Here is a 17,003-nt window from a genome sequence, read left to right on the forward strand (position 1 = left end):
TTACTACTATGCACCCTTTTAATGATGTAGTATATAAGAAAAATAAGGTCAGTTTGACATTCAAATACTCTAGGCTTGAATCAAACTTTGCCACTTACTAGCTCTGGTCCTGGAAGCAAGGTAATTTAACTTTTTATTTTTCAATTTTCTTGTTTGTAAATGAGGATAATGTACGTCTCATAGAGTTTACACGAGGATTAAAATTGCAAGTCAGATCATGTATATGAAGTGCTTGGCGTGGTGCCTAGTCCATCGGGAGACTTCAATGGATGCTAGTAATCATGTCAATCAGACAACCATGTCAGTCATGTCTCTTTTTTTAAAAAAATTTTTTTCTTTATTGATTTTAGAGAGAGAGGAAGGGAGAGGGAGAGAGAGATAGAAACGTTGATGAGAGAGAACATTGACTGGCCGCCTCCTGCATGCCCCCCACTGGGTACTTGGCCCACAACCTGGGCATGTGCCCTGACCAGGAATCGAACCGGTGACCTCTTGGTGTATAGGTCGATGCTCAACCACTAAGACACACCAGTCAGGCTGTCAGTCATGTCTTAAAGGGGGTTTCCTAGAAGCTGCAAAATATGAAACTACCCTGTAGTCACGTAGGAGGTGAAAATACATCAATTGCTTTGTTTCTTTCTTTGGTCAAGACATTTTTTAACAGTTAATAATATGTAAACTTATATCTGAACAGAATAATAAACAGATATAATGCAGGAAAGCCTCATCTTTCAAGACCCAGTGAAATATTTTCTGATTTCCTTCCTCACTCAAGTAGAACGAATGAGCCCATGATTTACCCTTGCAGTCTTCCTTCACCACACCCACTCTTCCTGCTCGTCTTTGTTTACATCTGCATCTGCCAGTCAAGAAGCTCATGTTCTAGAAAGCAGAGATGGTGCCACAGTTCTTTTATTACCAATTAAAGGCACAATATCAAAATATCAAAACAAATTAAAAATGTATATAAAAAATAATAAAATAATTGGCCAGAGGAAGAGTTACAGTTGTTAATGCAATGGATGTTCCTAAGTCAAATGATATTTATTAATTAAGAGTATAATGTTATCTTCCCTCTTGTGTTCCAATCAATTAATTTATGTGAGTGTGCAGTTAATCAAATAGATTTTCTTGTATTTGGTCATGTTTTAAAATTTCCAAATATATATCTGGTTTCATTGTACAAGTATTGTTATATTTGTGAAAAAATAATCATGTCAGAGACTTCGGCTGTTCAAAATCTCTTCTTTCTCCTTCCTGGGCACACAGTTGAGCTACAAACATCAACCCCCTTTGCAGTTAGATGTGTCCATTTGAATGAATTCTGGTGAATAGAATGTGGATGAGAGTGATGGGTGCCAAAGCCCATACTCTCTTATGCTCTTTTCAACCCCAACTCTCCACTCCACCTGGATAAATGCAGACAGCTCGGAGGCCCTGTGGGGTGGTGGAGCCATTTGATGAAACAGGTCTTAGTCCTTGAACCACTGTGGAGGAAGCCACACTATCAACCTGAACACTAACCCTGGTTTCTGACTGTAGCATTAAATAATCATTACTTGTTTTTATATATTTATAGAAGTTGGTCTATTATAATTGATATAAGAGATAAAACACATAAATATTGAATAAAATAATGGACTACAACAATATAGTTTGAGTATCTTGACATGCTAGGATTTGCAAATTGTACCTGACTTATTAATAGTAGTCATTTATGAAAAGGAGAGGACTCGACGTTCAGTTGTCTGTCAGATGGTAACTTCTATACTATATCCATAGTGTTTGAAAATGAGTAAGTGGAAGTAAAATGTAAGTTAAAAATAGAATGCAAATAAAGTTTTCATTTTCATTCTGAAATCACTATCTCAATATCTTTCTCTCAAAATAGATCTATAATTCATTAAATGCATTTTATGATATATTTTGGCTTTTGAAATGATACTTAGAAAAACAGCAGGATGAAACAGTTAAGAGAACAGGCTTTGGAATCAAAACACCCAGTCCTGCAACAAAATGACTGTGTGATGTTGGCAAATTACTTTTCTTCTCTGTCTTATTTTCCTTATCCCTTCAAGAGCTTATATAAGGATTAAGTGAACTAATATTTATACAATGTTTTAAAAAATTTCTAACTTTTAGTTATCACTATGTGTGCAATAGCCTGAGTGTGAACTAAGTGTTATACAATTCATCCTTTAAAAAAATTAAACTTGGTTTGATTAAAATGGAAAATAAAAACTCAAGACATTTTTTAAGCTTGGCTCATTTTTACACCTATCCTCCATCATTTCTCTCTCTGCGCCTCAATTCAGGTTCCCTCTGCTTTCAGACATGACTCAGTCACCCTCTGCTTGCACCTTTGCCCAACATGTTGTCTTTCTTCAGTGACCTGCCTTCTCTCTCTCTAACCAATACTGAGCTGTGCTAGACTGGCCATTAGGATCTGTGCATTCTCCAGGGCTGCCTTAGCAAATGAGCACAAATGTGGTGTCTCAAAGCAACAAAAATGTGTTTTCTCACAGTCTGGAGGCTGAAAGTCTGAAATCAAAGTGATTGAAGAGCCATGCTTCCTCTGATGGGTCCAGGGAAGAATCCTTCTTGTCTCTTCCTAGCTTCTGCTGGTTGCCAGCTACACATGCATCACTTCAAACTCTGCCTCTGTCTGTGTGGAGCCTTCTCCTCCATGTCTCCATGTCCAAATTTCCCACATAGTACTCTAAGGACACCAGTCATTGGATTAGGGCCCAGCTAATCCACTAGAACCTTGTCTTAACTTGATTACTTCTGCAATGCTCTTATTTTCAAATAAAGTGACATTCACAGACATGAGATTAGGAGCTAAACATATATTTTGATTATGTTTAACAAACAAACGTACAACAAGATTTTATGTCACCTGAAAATCTTTCTCCTCTGGTCCATCATGATCACTTCTGAGAAGTACTTCTTTTCTATTTCATTTATTTGACAGATAATATAAATCTGCTTTCTGATTTTACAAAGAGTTTATGAAATTATGTATTTTCTGACAAATTGTATTATAAGTTGTCACAAATGGCAGTATTTCATCATTTCTGGCTGATTAGTATTCCATTGTATTTATGTACCATATCTTTATCCAATTATCCATGGAAAGACACTTTGGTTGTTTCCATGTCTTGACCACTATGGTGATTTCACTCATATGTGGGATGTAAAACTGAAAGCAACAAATGAAAATACAAACACAAACTCATAGATACAATCAATACTTTGGTGGTTATCAGAGTGAAAAGGTGGGGGGAGAGGTAGTAAAGGATAAAGGGAGTCAAATATACAGTGACAGAAGGAGATTTGATTTGGGGTGGTAAACGCTCAATACAATATGCAGATGATACATTATAAAATTGTACAGTTAAGCTCTGGCCGGTTTGGCTCAGTAGTTGGAGCATCAGTCCATGGACCGAAGGGTTGTAGGCTCGATTCTGGGCAAGGGCTTGTACCTGGACCTGGGTTGCAGTTTTGATCCTCAGCCCCAGTCAGGGTTGGGGGGAGGCAACCAATCTATATCTCTCTTACATCAATGTTTCCCTCTTTCTCCTTCCCTCTCTCCCTTCCACTCTAAAAACTCAATAGAAAAAATAAAAATAAATGAAATTGTACAATTAAAATCTATATAATTTTGCTAGCCAACACCCCAATGAATTTAATAAAAAAATTTTTTAAAGAAAAACATTAATTCAAAAAAAAATCTAGGAATAAGGACTACAGTCCATAATACAATAGTAGGACAGTACAATGCATATCGTAATAATTAATGCATTAATGAATAAATGAAGGGATGCAGAGCTAGTGATTAAAAATTCTTGTACGGAACAAGTGATAAAATAAATGTACATGATTAACGCATGTCAATTTGTAATCCCTTTTCACTTTTAACTTATGGAATGCTTTTGACTAATTATAGTGAGCATTATATATTCACAAATTGACAGTATTATAATTAAATTACTTATAAAATATAAAATACATTTTAATATAGATTCAACAGCTATATTCACTGCTTTTGAAGTAAGAAATTCTATTTTGTTTTGTGACTAAAAAGAAGTTTTTATATTATAAACAGAAATAAAACAAATGTGGAAGGTTTATTTTTTAGTATTAACTTTTCTTTGGGGAAAAATCAAAACAAAATGTTGTATTGCCTTAAACTGTGTAACAGTTAAAATTCTCAACTACTGATGAAAAATGCTAGGAATTCATCTCAATTATAGAAAAATAATGTTGTAAATTTATATTCGCACAGATGATAACGAATGTGGAAATTTAACCCAGTCCTGTGGTGAAAATGCTAACTGTACTAACACAGAGGGAAGTTACTATTGTATGTGTGCACCTGGGTTTAGATCCAGCAGTAACCAAGACAGATTTATCACTAACGATGGAACCATCTGCATAGGTAAGTCACCCATCTCACTTAAATTTGTACCTATCTCTTAATGTTTATTACCTCCATAGATCAAATAATGTTTAAAACAAATTCTGCCAGTCCTTAATTATGTCCTAGTTTTTAAATACTTTCAGAAACTTCACTAATTTCTTTATTTTCTCCAATGTTGTCTAATCAGTTACTATGGAATATTTATCCAAGGATATAAGAAAAAGATTTCTTTCTTTTGAGGAAAATCAAATAATTTGCAAAACAATAATTCATGAACCATAGTGACAAACAACAGCATAAATATTTGCACTTTGAAGCACTAACTCAAGAAAATGATGATTTGCATGACAAGATATTGGTGCTTTTATAAATATGCCTGTTGAAATGGACTCTGTGTTTTCTTAGACTGTGTTCAGATAGGCGTTGCTTAGGAAAGACTTGTCCTAATGCTCTCCTGCCTCCTTCGAAAGTTAGAAACACTTCGGATCTGTGTGAAGGTTTCCTTAACACTATAGCCCTGTTTAGAAAATTGTTTCAGTTTTACTAAAATGTCCTCTGGGAGGTAATCCCTAAGTGAACTTACACTGAGTCTGAAGAGAGTATCTACAAGGTTTTTAAAAATGTCCTATTGTAATTTGGTTATGCATTTGATTTTCAGATTCTATAGAGTTTGGATTATAGTCTGAGGAAAAAGATTGTTTAGAAACTTCAAAAGATGAACAATTTTCTTTTTTATTCTTTTTTTTTCTTTTTTTTTATTTTATCCTCACCCGAGGACATTTTTCCATTTTTTGTTCAGATAGAGTGGGAGGGAGGGAGAGAGAGAGAGGGAGAAAGAGAGAGAGAAACATCGACGTAAAAGGGACACATCGAGTGGCTGCCACCTGCACAACCCAACCAGGGCCGGAGACAAACTGCAACCGGGATATAGATGCCCTTAGCGGGAACCGAACCTGGGTCTCTCTGGAACACAGGCCAACGCTCTAACCGCTGAGCAAAACCAGCCAGGGCAAAAGATGAACAATTTTCAAAGGCAAATTCTCTGAAGCGAAAGATTTTGACTTTGAAAATAAATTATGAATCATCTTACTCCTGTTTTTTTTGTTTGTTTTTTTATCTTCACCTGAGGACATTTTTGCATTTATTTTTAGATAGAGCAGGAGAGAGAGAGGGAAGAAGAGAGAGAAATATCTATGTGAGAGAGACACATCGAGTGGTTGCCACCCACATGACCCTAACCGGGGCCAGGGACAAACTATAATCCAGGTATGTGCCCTAGCGGGAACCAAACCCAGGACTCTCTGTCAGTGGGCCAATGCTCTGAGCAATCAGCCAGGGCTTTACTCCTGGTTTCTAAAAAAATGTTCAGTTTACCAACAACTCGTATAATTAATTATGATTGATAGTTATCTACAAGATTAATAGATGAACCGAGGCCCTAAGAGTTAAATCACATAGCCAGGGATAGATATGGGACTAGAACGCAGGATTTTCTATGCAACATGGACAGGAATCATGTGCTGGTTCTACTTTACATAGTTAGGTAAAACAGAGCGATCCAAGTTAGTCTGTATTACACTAAGCTTTTGATTAGGTCCCTAGTGAGATTCTCATCAGTAAGCTAAGTGGAAGTCTGGCAGCATTATTATTAACAATACGATGAGCTAGGAGATAATGTTCAAAGAAAATTTATCAGTGAAATGTCTTTATCAAGGAAATGATCATGTCTCATGTACTTGTGGTTCATAACATTTACTCTGCTATATAAACAGGGAAGGTTTTATTCTCCTCATTTTATTCATTTAGGATAAAGGGAAAATTAGGTCCCAGGTTTGCATATAAAAACCACTGTTATTTCCACAGGAGACTGAAGTGGGTGGGACATAAAAATCTTACACATTGATGTGAATCACACAGATGCCATGGATCAAGTTTTGCGGTGGTATAAACAATTTAAAATAGGAGAAAGTAATACTATTTTGTTGAATGATAAGTTTATGTTTAGTGTTTGCAGCAATTTTTTATTGTGATGTAGATTTCTAATTATTAAGGAAATAGGATAAACATGGAATACTGCCCAGAAAACATAGTACCTCGCTCTTTGTTCCTTTTTAGCCTATTACACTCTTGTTGCTAGTCATCTTAGAATGTTATTTAATGTGAACATTTTATATTTGGTAGTTAAGTTCTAATTATGTAGCTTTAAGCTTTAGTAGAAATGTTTCAGTAAGTGAAAAAAAATCTAACCTGTGACATCTTAATCACTAGAATTTATATAGTTTTAACTGTGTTCTTCATTCCTTCTAGTCTCTAGGAGACATGTTGTATTTTCATCTGATCATATTTACTTTTAATGTGCCTCAATTCACACAGGGCTATATTTCTCTGTGTTCCTTACAAATACAGAATTCTTATATTAGAAAAACGTGGAATCACAGATATGAAGAAAACACACATACAAAGATGAGTTAATGCCAAAATTTTATGAGGGTGTAATACTTTTGTAATTTAGAACTCTTTCTCCCAATGTTCATTTATTATTGAGATACTGTGGAATGGCCCTAATTTCTTGCTAATTCCCTTTTTACTGTTTTAAGTAATCAATAAACACAGTAACTATATTAAAATCCAATACCGAGGCCTTTAGTTTCTTCTTGTTTTGCTTGATGGGTTATTCAGTGAAAAAGTTATTCTCTGGAAAAATTGTTATTTCTCACCAATTTTGTTGTCCTTATGGATTAAGTTTTTTTGAGAAGCAGGGCAGCTATTTCTTTCTTTTTTTTTTTTTCTTCCCAGTCTTGTAGTCATTTTTGTTGTGCACTATGATAATTCTCAGGGAATTTGAACAGAGAGCCATAATTCTACTCCCTTTTACATTAGTATTTTATGTTGTACTGTATTGCCTCTAATTTGAAAGTTTAGCTGATAGTTAAATTTGACATGTCTGATAATTATAGTCATTAAGAACCTCTATAAAAAGAGAGTGAAAAACTCCAATTCAGGGCAAGAAATGACCCAAGCAAAATTATTTACTTTTAGTGTATATTTAAATGCTATTTCACACAGACAAGGTAATTTTGTTGCAGAAAGCTTTGAATAAGATTTAGCGTCATGCAGGATATTCTTCACCTTGGAATCACAATAAAATAAAACTTCATTTGCCCAGCTTCCCAGAGAACCCGTTCCAGACTCACATTTGACAAATGGGGACACTGGCCTCAATAGTGAGGAGACTCTTCCGACGCCCAAGAACGCCACCGTTCACTGTTGTGCCTAAAAGCTGTGTTGACTGCTTGTAGTTTTTTATGTCTTATTTCCTTGGGTACTCATATAGTGTCCGATATTTTTCTGGCTTTGAATAATACTAACTTCCAATTTTGTCTCTGCAAATTACTTCTAGTAATTGAACATTTTGTCTTTTCTTTGAAGTCTATGAGGTAAACAACTTTAGAAAATTCAGCTATTGATGAAAATTATAAGAATCAAAACAATCATATGATCATGTTTTGGAAGAAAATTATGATAATATTCTGCTGGGTTGGCTTATTGTAGACATAACAAAACACGTGTTACCTTATTATTGAACAAGTAACAAATGAATTTTTTGATGTGCAAAACAAGCAAATGATTATTATGATATGCCTACATTTAGGGAAATCAAGGTAGCATTATTAAACTGGGAGAGGGGTTGGTAGTGGGAAAAGATCAGTTCTTAAATATGGGATGTCAATTCTAGTCCCCTACTGAAATAATTACATAGTAGCAATTTTGCTTTCATTAAAAAGGGGAGTTTTTTTCTCTCTTTTACAGCTTTGGGAAGTTCCAACACATAGCAACCTAATGAGACACTCATTATCAATCTGTTTACGCCAAACCTACATCTTCACAAGACTCCTGCTATTAAGAAAGAAAACAAAAGACAAAATAGGAATAGCATCACTGGACCTGATTTCTAATTACAATATCGGGTACCTACGACATCTTGCGCACTACTCCAAACACCTCGCATACATTTCCTCATCTGTTATGAAAAAGGACTCTTTGGAATTAGAAGTATTTTTAGAGTATTATCCAAGGTCCCAAAATTAATGAATAACATAAAGCTAGGGAGAATCCATAGTAGTTTCATTAGCTAGCAAGCCAATGAAGCTCTGTAAGAAATTGCAAGAGAAATTAGTGTGGATCTTGATGCAAAATGGCAGTCACACTAATTTTGGCAAATCCAGTTTCATCCCATTTGGGCTTGGGGTATTTTCAATACTTTATGGTTCTTCCTATGTTACTAGGTCGCAAAGGGGCACAGGACGATTCGCGGAGGAGAGTGGAAGCTCTCTGACTCCCTTGGCACATGGTCAGGTGTGGGAGTCACACACACCGTCACTAGGTTAAACTCAAGAAACGCTACTACTGAGTGAGAAGGATATTAAACTCAGCAAACCTCACATCCACATTTTGTAAAAAAGTAATGGTAAAAACATAAACAAGTATAAACAGTTTGGAAAACATTACTTTGATGGAATGATGAAGGTTTGAAAAGCATTACTTTAGTCAGATATGTAATATTCTTTTATAACAGTTGAAGTCAGAATACAAAAATTTTTATCATTCTGATCTTGAATACTAGTCTCCCAGGAGACTACCTCGTGATGTTTACAGATTACCATCTTGTGAACTGGTGAATTCAGAGGTTGAAGTACCCTCCTTGGTCCAAGGCTGACATTCTGGGATACCAGCTTGCTGAGTGAGTGGTGGTTGGAGGACTTGAGCAGGAGCAGAGACCCCAACATAAGCATCACTGGGTGAGGAGGGTGCACAGGGGAGAGCAGAAACGGTCAGTTATGAGCACCAAGATTGTGTACACTTGTGTCCAAAGTGCAAAAGGGAAGATGGAAATTGAGTCTGCAGAGCCAAGATTTGTATGCTGCTCAGAGATTGTGTGAAATGAAGTTCCCAAGAAACGTTGCACCTTTAAATAGCTTTGAAATGGAAAGAATCAACATCATGGTTTCTGTTAAGCCATAGAAGGCATCTAAAAGTATGAAACATGGGTATTCAAAAACATACCTGTCTTATTGATGAAAGAAATTGTTCTGTTCATGATGTTTCGTGGATGTGTTCACACTTTCTTTGGGGTGTTTTCCCCATTTGGTTACAGCTAATGTTATTTCTTCAGCACTGTTCAAAGAAAGAGTAGTCTTTTGCTTTCTCATACTTTTTTCTCACTTCATTAACTTTGTGAAAAACAATAGCCATAGCCTGCATTTCTATCTGGGTTCGTTTCTTCAGCTCAACCTGGCATGTTTTCCCTGATGGTTCTCCATAGTGCAAGAATCAACCTACTATTACTCATCTCCTATTTTATTTTGCCTTTTTACCACTATTTTTGGGGGTGGGTGGAGGAAGAATTACAGTTTCTGAAAACGCATATAAAAATAAGAGGACAGGGCCCAGCCAGTGTAGCTCAGTGGACTGAGAGGTAGGTCCCTATTCAATTCCTGGTCAACCCCCAGTAGGAGGTGTGCAGGAGGCAGCCAATCGATGTTTCTCTCTCACATTGATGTTTCTATATCTCCCTTCCTCTCTCTCTAAAAAAAAAATAAATAGAAAATATTTTTAAAAAAGAAAGAAAGAAGAGAACAGGGGTGAGGATGCTGGAGCAGCAGTCCTGTTTCTTTAAAATCAATGTACTCAGATTTCTGGGTAGTACAGATCATGAGTACAGAGTTGACAGAAAAACAAAGGATTTTCTACCTTTTTTCAGGCTTGTTAATTGTCTTCTTAAATCTAACACCATCACTTCTCTAGCTAATGGAAATTCTGTCAAGAATCTGGCAAACCATTTATTGTCAGTTTTAGTTTTGTATGGTGTGGGTTTTAATGTTTTCTTGTACCTTTATTGAATTTTTAAAGTGAAAATTTTTTATCAGCTACATTTAAGATAACTAACTAGATGACATTTTAATTGAAATTTGCTTTCTTTTTTTATGACAAACAGTATTGTGCCACTCTATCAGTTTTGTAAAGATAAAATTGTACACTTAAAAGTACAGATTTATTCATTACTCTAACAGAGCAACTCTAAGTTGCCAGAGGTAGGTTGGGAACACAGAACTCTTTGCAGTAGTTTAAGGTAACGACCGGGACTTCAGTTCCTTAGAATCATTCTCTGTTGGAACTCTGCCTACTGGCAGGGTATTTATACTGCATCTATTACTTTAAGACATATTTCCCTGTAGTATGTAAAATTTTAAATTCAGAATGTCAGTTATGTGAGCTTAAAACCTACCACTTTTATTGTGGCTTTGATATATGACTACTGAGAAATCTAAGACTTAATTCTGTACAATTTGTTACTGTATGCTGGGTGTGCAGTAAGAATTATAATATAGTATAACCTAAACAAAAGTAAAAAATTGTAGTAAAATTTGAGGGAATTGAATCACACATCTGCTACATCTTAATTTTTAGGTTAACTTGCATGCAAAAATGAAGCTTTGGAAGGAAAGTGAGTTATTTTTTATCCTCCAAATTTATCTAAACTAAGTTGTTATAATTAATTAAGTTTAATACTAGAATACAAAGTATTTTAAAAATTGGGTTTTTATTAAGTTAGGACTAAATGTTACATAGTCAATGACAAAAATTAATGACTTTGTTGATGAATCAAGCTGTTCAGAAAACAGTTCAAGAGTTTGGCCCATGAATAATATTTTCAAGACATTGTCAAAATAGATTGGCCCGATCAAGGTTAAACAAATATATGAAGCTAAGTTAGCTGTTTCATTTTTCCAAATGATGGGATTTTCCTTGCATGCTAATAAATTAGTTATGAAATCACTAACTGTACATAACAGCATGATCAGCAATATAACATCTGTATGACTACTAAATTAAAGAGTTAATTTTTCAAATATTTCCAGATGTAGACGAGTGCAGTGAATCAGTCGCCTGTGGTGAGCACGCAGTGTGTGAAAATGTGGATGGTGGGTATAACTGCTCCTGCAAGGAAGGTTATCAGACATCCACAGGAAAAGCACAGTTCACACCTAATGATGGCACTTACTGCCAAGGTAGGTTATCAAAGAACTTTACGAAATATCTGTTACACAGTTGTGAAGCGTCAAAGCTCTACACCTTCCAAGAAATGTGCCAATATTCTATAATAGCTTATAAAATGAAATTAGAAAAGGAAAAATATGCCCTGGCCAGTTTGGCTCAAGGGTTAGAGTGTCGGTCCACGGACCAGAGAATCCCGGGTTCGGTTCCCGCTAAGGGCATGTATTTCGGTTGCAGTTTGTCCCCGGCCCTAGTCGGGGTCGTGTGGGTGGCGACCACTCGATGTGTCTCTCTCACATCGATGTTTCTCTCTCTCTCCTCCTGCTCTACCTGATGATAAATGCAAAAAGAAAAGGAAAAATATAATTTTCTAAATAGAAGATGTAGATCACATGTTGAATGGAGTTTACATATATCATATTCCTTAGGGTAACTACAATCTTCCCTTTTCCATAAAATAGTGTGTTTTTATGAGTAAAATGAATAAATTTTATTATGAATAAAATTTTAAAGATAATGAATAATGAAAAATAAAAAAAGGAATTGAATTTTAATGACTAAAAATTGAAAATGAAACTTGTGTGGTAATAATGTGTTTGTAATGTTTAAATAAGTAAGTAAAATCATTGGAATCAATATAATCATCTTAGGAACAAATATTTTTAAAACTTACTATAGAATCTGTTGTCTTCTACAGAAAATGTGAAAGCAGACTGCCACTTACATAAGGCCTGTATTGCTGCGAATGTTAATAAAATTTTAACAAAAGTAAGTAGAGTAGTTGAATTAACACTTATTTTATTTTGGTATTTTAACTTTAGTTAAAATGTTTTTAATGTCACATTTTAAAAAGTGTAACAAGCAGTTTATTTTCATGAAAAGTTGAAACGATTGACTTGTAGAGATCTAAGGATTATATCTGAGTTGAAGATAGGCTTAATTTGAAAATCCCCAAAGTTTTGAGGAAGATTTTCACATATTTAACTTATGCTACATTTCACTATTCAGTATACTGGAAAATTATTTTCAATATGTAAAGAAAGTTTATGAATAAAATAGCAAAAACACACTTCGATCTCAGGCTCATTCTCCCACTCTGAGGAGTCACAGATGAATGAATCCAGATTTTTGTTCACTATTGTAAATATTTCAAAAAGTAAATAAAAAGTAGGACATTTATAAAATTATTATCATGGGATTGAAAGTGTGAATCTCAACATGACTAACAATCAGCTAAAGCAATTTCCATTTTATCACATTGTAAAGAATATTCTGTGGTTGATGCAGATCTAATTAAAATTAAGTTATAATTATTATAACTTTAAAAAGCTGATTTAAAAAAATTACCAATTCAAACATGCTGTTCCTTTTTTGAAGTAATTTCTCTGTTTTAAGTTATTTGCTAAGTTTTCATAAGTAATTTTGGTTTTTGGTGCTGCTTGTTATCGTTTGGGTTTAGTCTGACAATTTAATGTACAGAACAAGAAAACTAAGTTCAGAATAAATTTAATATGCAACCTTTATTCTTGAAAAGATCCAGTAGTACTCTAAACTGGTTTCATTATTCTGGTCTTACTTTTGTTCAGATTAGACACAGAGACCAGCCCATGGCTTTACTACAAGAAATCTATAGGAATTCTGTGAAAGATCTTTCACCGATGGATATAACTACATATGTAGAAATCTTAGCAGAATCATCACCATTACTGGGTTACATGAATAGCACTAACTCTGACAAGGACACCCTTTCTAATTCAACTCTTGCTGTAAGTATGTTGAACTTTAACTCAATATTATTGAGCTTCAGATATGCCCAGTTGGTGTGGCTTAAGTGGTTGAGCATCATCGACCCATGCACCAAGAGGTCCCTGGTTTGATTCCCGGTCAGGGCACATATCCGAGTTGTGGGCTGCAGAAGGCAGCCAATCGATGTTGATGCTTCTCCCTCTCATGGATGTTTCTCTCTCTCCATTCTTCTCTCTCTCTAAATAAAAAAAAATTCCTTACATCTGTGATTAATGAAAGATTCCAACATTTTAAAAAGATACACTTTTTTTCCCAACAGGAATTTGTGAAAACTGTGAATAATTTTGTTCGAAAAGATACATTTATAGTCTGGGACAAGTTACCTGCAACTCACCGAAGAACTCATCTTACAAAGCTGATGCATGCCGCCGAACAAGCTACCTTAAGGATTGCTCAGAACTTCCAGAAGACAACTCAGTTTGATGCTAATTCAAGTGATGTAGGTAAGGAACCAAGCTCAATTTCAAAGCAATAGTATTTTCCAAACAAGTCATTCTCAAAAGAGGAGGAGAGTATTTAAAATTATGTTGATCAAATAGGCAGTTGTTTTATCAATGTAGACGTAAATGGCAATGCATATTACAAGAGTGCTATGAATAAAAGATGAGTGAAAAGGGGTGAATACATGAGCATTGCCTCATTCCTACAGTCCCCACCTTTTCCTGTTCCTGAACTGTTGAGCATTTAAATGCTCAGAGCACGCTACTTACTACCCTTGCCATTCTGAGTTAGTCATTCCGTGACTTGTTAGGATCTACCTTGACCAGTGCTAGTGACAGACAGATTCTCAGATTCTCTGGATGTAGTATATTTAAATTTCTTTTTAGAAATTATTTGTCTTTTGGTAATATAAGCAATCAACATAGCAGATTAGAATGTTTCCTGCTTTGTACAGTCTTATATTTAAAATATTAGGGACCTTTGGTCAAATCAAAGATGCTAATCAAGTTGTTCATAAGAAACAAAGTACATTTTCTGAAATAACCATTGCATACATCTCTATTATATTTTCTGGGTGAGATCCTACTATACAATGATATGTACCCAACAAAAGTCATGATTTCATCAGGGCTCACTACTTACTCAAAATTAAAGTAGCAAGCGTTATGACTAATACATGGGAGCATACATTTCTATGCTTTATATGAAAAAGGTGAAACACACCAAGTAAGGAAATTATCCTACAGGAATTTAATTCAATTTCTATATATCTAATATATTACAATACCATCCTCTAAGACAGTGGTTCTCAACCTTCCTAATGCCGCAACCCTTTAATACAGTTCCTTATGTTGTGGTGACCCCCAACCATACAATTATTTTTGTTGCTACTTCGTAACTGTAATTTTGCTACTGTTATGTCTTAGGCGACCCCTGTGAAAAGGTCGTTTGACCCCCAAAGAGTCTAAGAGTCTAAGACAATATAGTTCTTACTCTTTGCTTTGGTAATGATGATATATAGCCTCTTTGTGTTCATACATGTTTTATATTTTATTTTACTTTATAAAGATATAGATAGATAGATAGATAGATAGATAGATAGATAGATATAGATATATATCATGAGTGTTACAATAAAATAAAAAATTAAATGAATCAGATTTTATAATATAGATTATAATGTCCCAATATGTTCAGAACAAGTCCATTCTGCCTGCCATAAATAAGAAGTTAAACTAAAATAATGACAGATGAAATTGTCTCTAACTAAACAAATATTGATCAAACTAATTTTAGGGAATTTATGATTTTCATGATTTTGTTTCAGCTCTCAAAGCTTTCTTTTTTGATTCACATCACATGAAACATATTCATCCCCATATGAATGTGGACGGAGATAATATAAAGATATTTCCAAAGGAAAAAGCTACAGATGTTTCAGATGGTAGGAATTTGACAATCTTATATATAATGTCAATGATTTGCAATAAATACTTATCATGTATTTGATTGTATCATGTATATTATTGTAGCATATAATATGTGTGGTTTCCTATAGAAAATGATTTGATGTTTATATACAGAATTTCCATATTTGTACTTGAGATTTTCATTTGGATATATATACCTGGGGAGAATTTTAGCTGACAATATCTACATTTTTCTTGTCTTACCTCTAACCTGTGTAACAATCAGATGTTATTGAGATTCTAATGACAATATACAAAATATATGTGGTTTTACTACTTGGTTTGCAGCAGTCAATAGATGGTATTATTTCATAGAGTTTTTAATATTTCTTCTTCAGTAATACTTCATATTCCTGTTAGTGAGACTCAATTTGTGAATGTGTAAGGAAGGCAAATAATGTTCAAAAAGATAGAAAGCTATTGTTTATGTTTGGACCTTTTTCCACTTAACATGTTTTAGTCTTCAACTAAACTAAAGGCAGGATTTCTTAAGAAATGGAATCACAGAATGCTAGACAAGCAGGCAACTTAATGATTATCCAACCTGATTTCCTCATTTTTAGATTATGGAACTAAGAAACAAAGAATTTACAGATTTGTCTCCAGGCATATCGCCGGCCAGCACAGCAGCAGCACAGGAAGGGAGACAGTTAACAGAGAACACAGCCCTGGCCAGCTTTCTTGTCCCCTAGCCACAAGCAAGTGAGAGGCTGCTATTTTAATTTAACCATTTATGGGCTCTCTTAGAGCAATGCACTTAAAAAAAAATCTCTGCCGATAGTAGAATAACTGTGGTAGTTCTCCCCATACAGTCCAAAATATATTACATAGGAAAAACATAAATTTGAATATTTTCTCAAGAAATAACGGTGATGATAAATACAAATGAAAAATATATACAGTAACACACATATGGTCTCCTTTAGAGTCATCCTTTAATAAAAAGATATGTTGTCTTTATGACTGAAAAACATCCTGAGCATTCATTATCAGAACAATGTCTTAAAAAAAAATTCACAGTACTAATGCGGACTTTTAAAAAATCCATCCATAGTATCCTATTTTTCCTTTTTATTTTTTTCTTCAAAAGTAAGAAACAGATGGCCATAAAACAAAGCAAAAATAACTAAGCCTTCCTGCCATCAAACCATGACTCTTACCCTATTACGTCATATTCTAATTAACCAAAAACACATAATATTTAGGAGCAAATCCAAAGAATGTGTTAAACTGCCATATTTTCAAAGATCTGAGTAGTGTTTAGAAGTTAAAAATAAAAACATTAAAAATACTCATAGTGACAGGCAATGAAATTGTCATAGAATCAGTATCTCAAAGAGATTCTGCCTGAGTGTATGGTAGTTTTGTTGCATTTAATGATCATGCATGTAAACTTTGATGTTTGAAAGGGGCAGTATTAATATCAGCTCTCAAGAAAGCGGAAGGAGAAATTTTCTTTACCTCAGGGTTGGATTTTTAAAAATAAGGGCAAGCCTAACAAACTGATCAACCCCATTCAATGATGTGGACAAGTGATTATTCAATTATTGAAAAATCCATTAATAAAAACATGTATTAAATAAAAGCTGCATAGTATCATTAGTAAAAAAAAAAAAATGAGACACAGGTGATATTTCACATTTTTTATAGACTGAATTTTAGTCCCTATCATTAGTGAATGAACCCTTAGTTTACTGAAAGAACGTATAGATATCTTAAGAGTTAAAATCTAGATCATGCCTGGAATCAGTGAAAAATCGTGGGGATGCAGAGGGTTTCAAAATGATGAAAATGGACAGATACTGAAA

At 34.5% G+C, this 17,003-nt stretch overlaps 1 protein-coding gene across 1 annotated transcript in view; it reads left to right on the forward strand.

Moving 5' to 3' along the window:
* ADGRL4 (adhesion G protein-coupled receptor L4) overlaps positions 1–17,003 on the forward strand; it is a 97,797-nt gene that overhangs the window by 48,554 nt on the left and 32,240 nt on the right. The window contains exons 3-8 of the mRNA XM_036256627.1: positions 4,289–4,441; positions 11,344–11,493; positions 12,177–12,247; positions 13,066–13,245; positions 13,545–13,728; positions 15,054–15,170. Coding sequence (XP_036112520.1) covers positions 4,289–4,441; positions 11,344–11,493; positions 12,177–12,247; positions 13,066–13,245; positions 13,545–13,728; positions 15,054–15,170 — 855 coding nt within the window. The remainder of the gene's footprint in view (positions 1–4,288; positions 4,442–11,343; positions 11,494–12,176; positions 12,248–13,065; positions 13,246–13,544; positions 13,729–15,053; positions 15,171–17,003) is intronic.

The sequence above is a fragment of the Molossus molossus genome, unplaced genomic scaffold (assembly GCF_014108415.1).
Source record: "Molossus molossus isolate mMolMol1 unplaced genomic scaffold, mMolMol1.p scaffold_m16_p_12, whole genome shotgun sequence".
In the NCBI taxonomy this organism is placed as follows: Eukaryota; Metazoa; Chordata; class Mammalia; order Chiroptera; family Molossidae; genus Molossus; species Molossus molossus.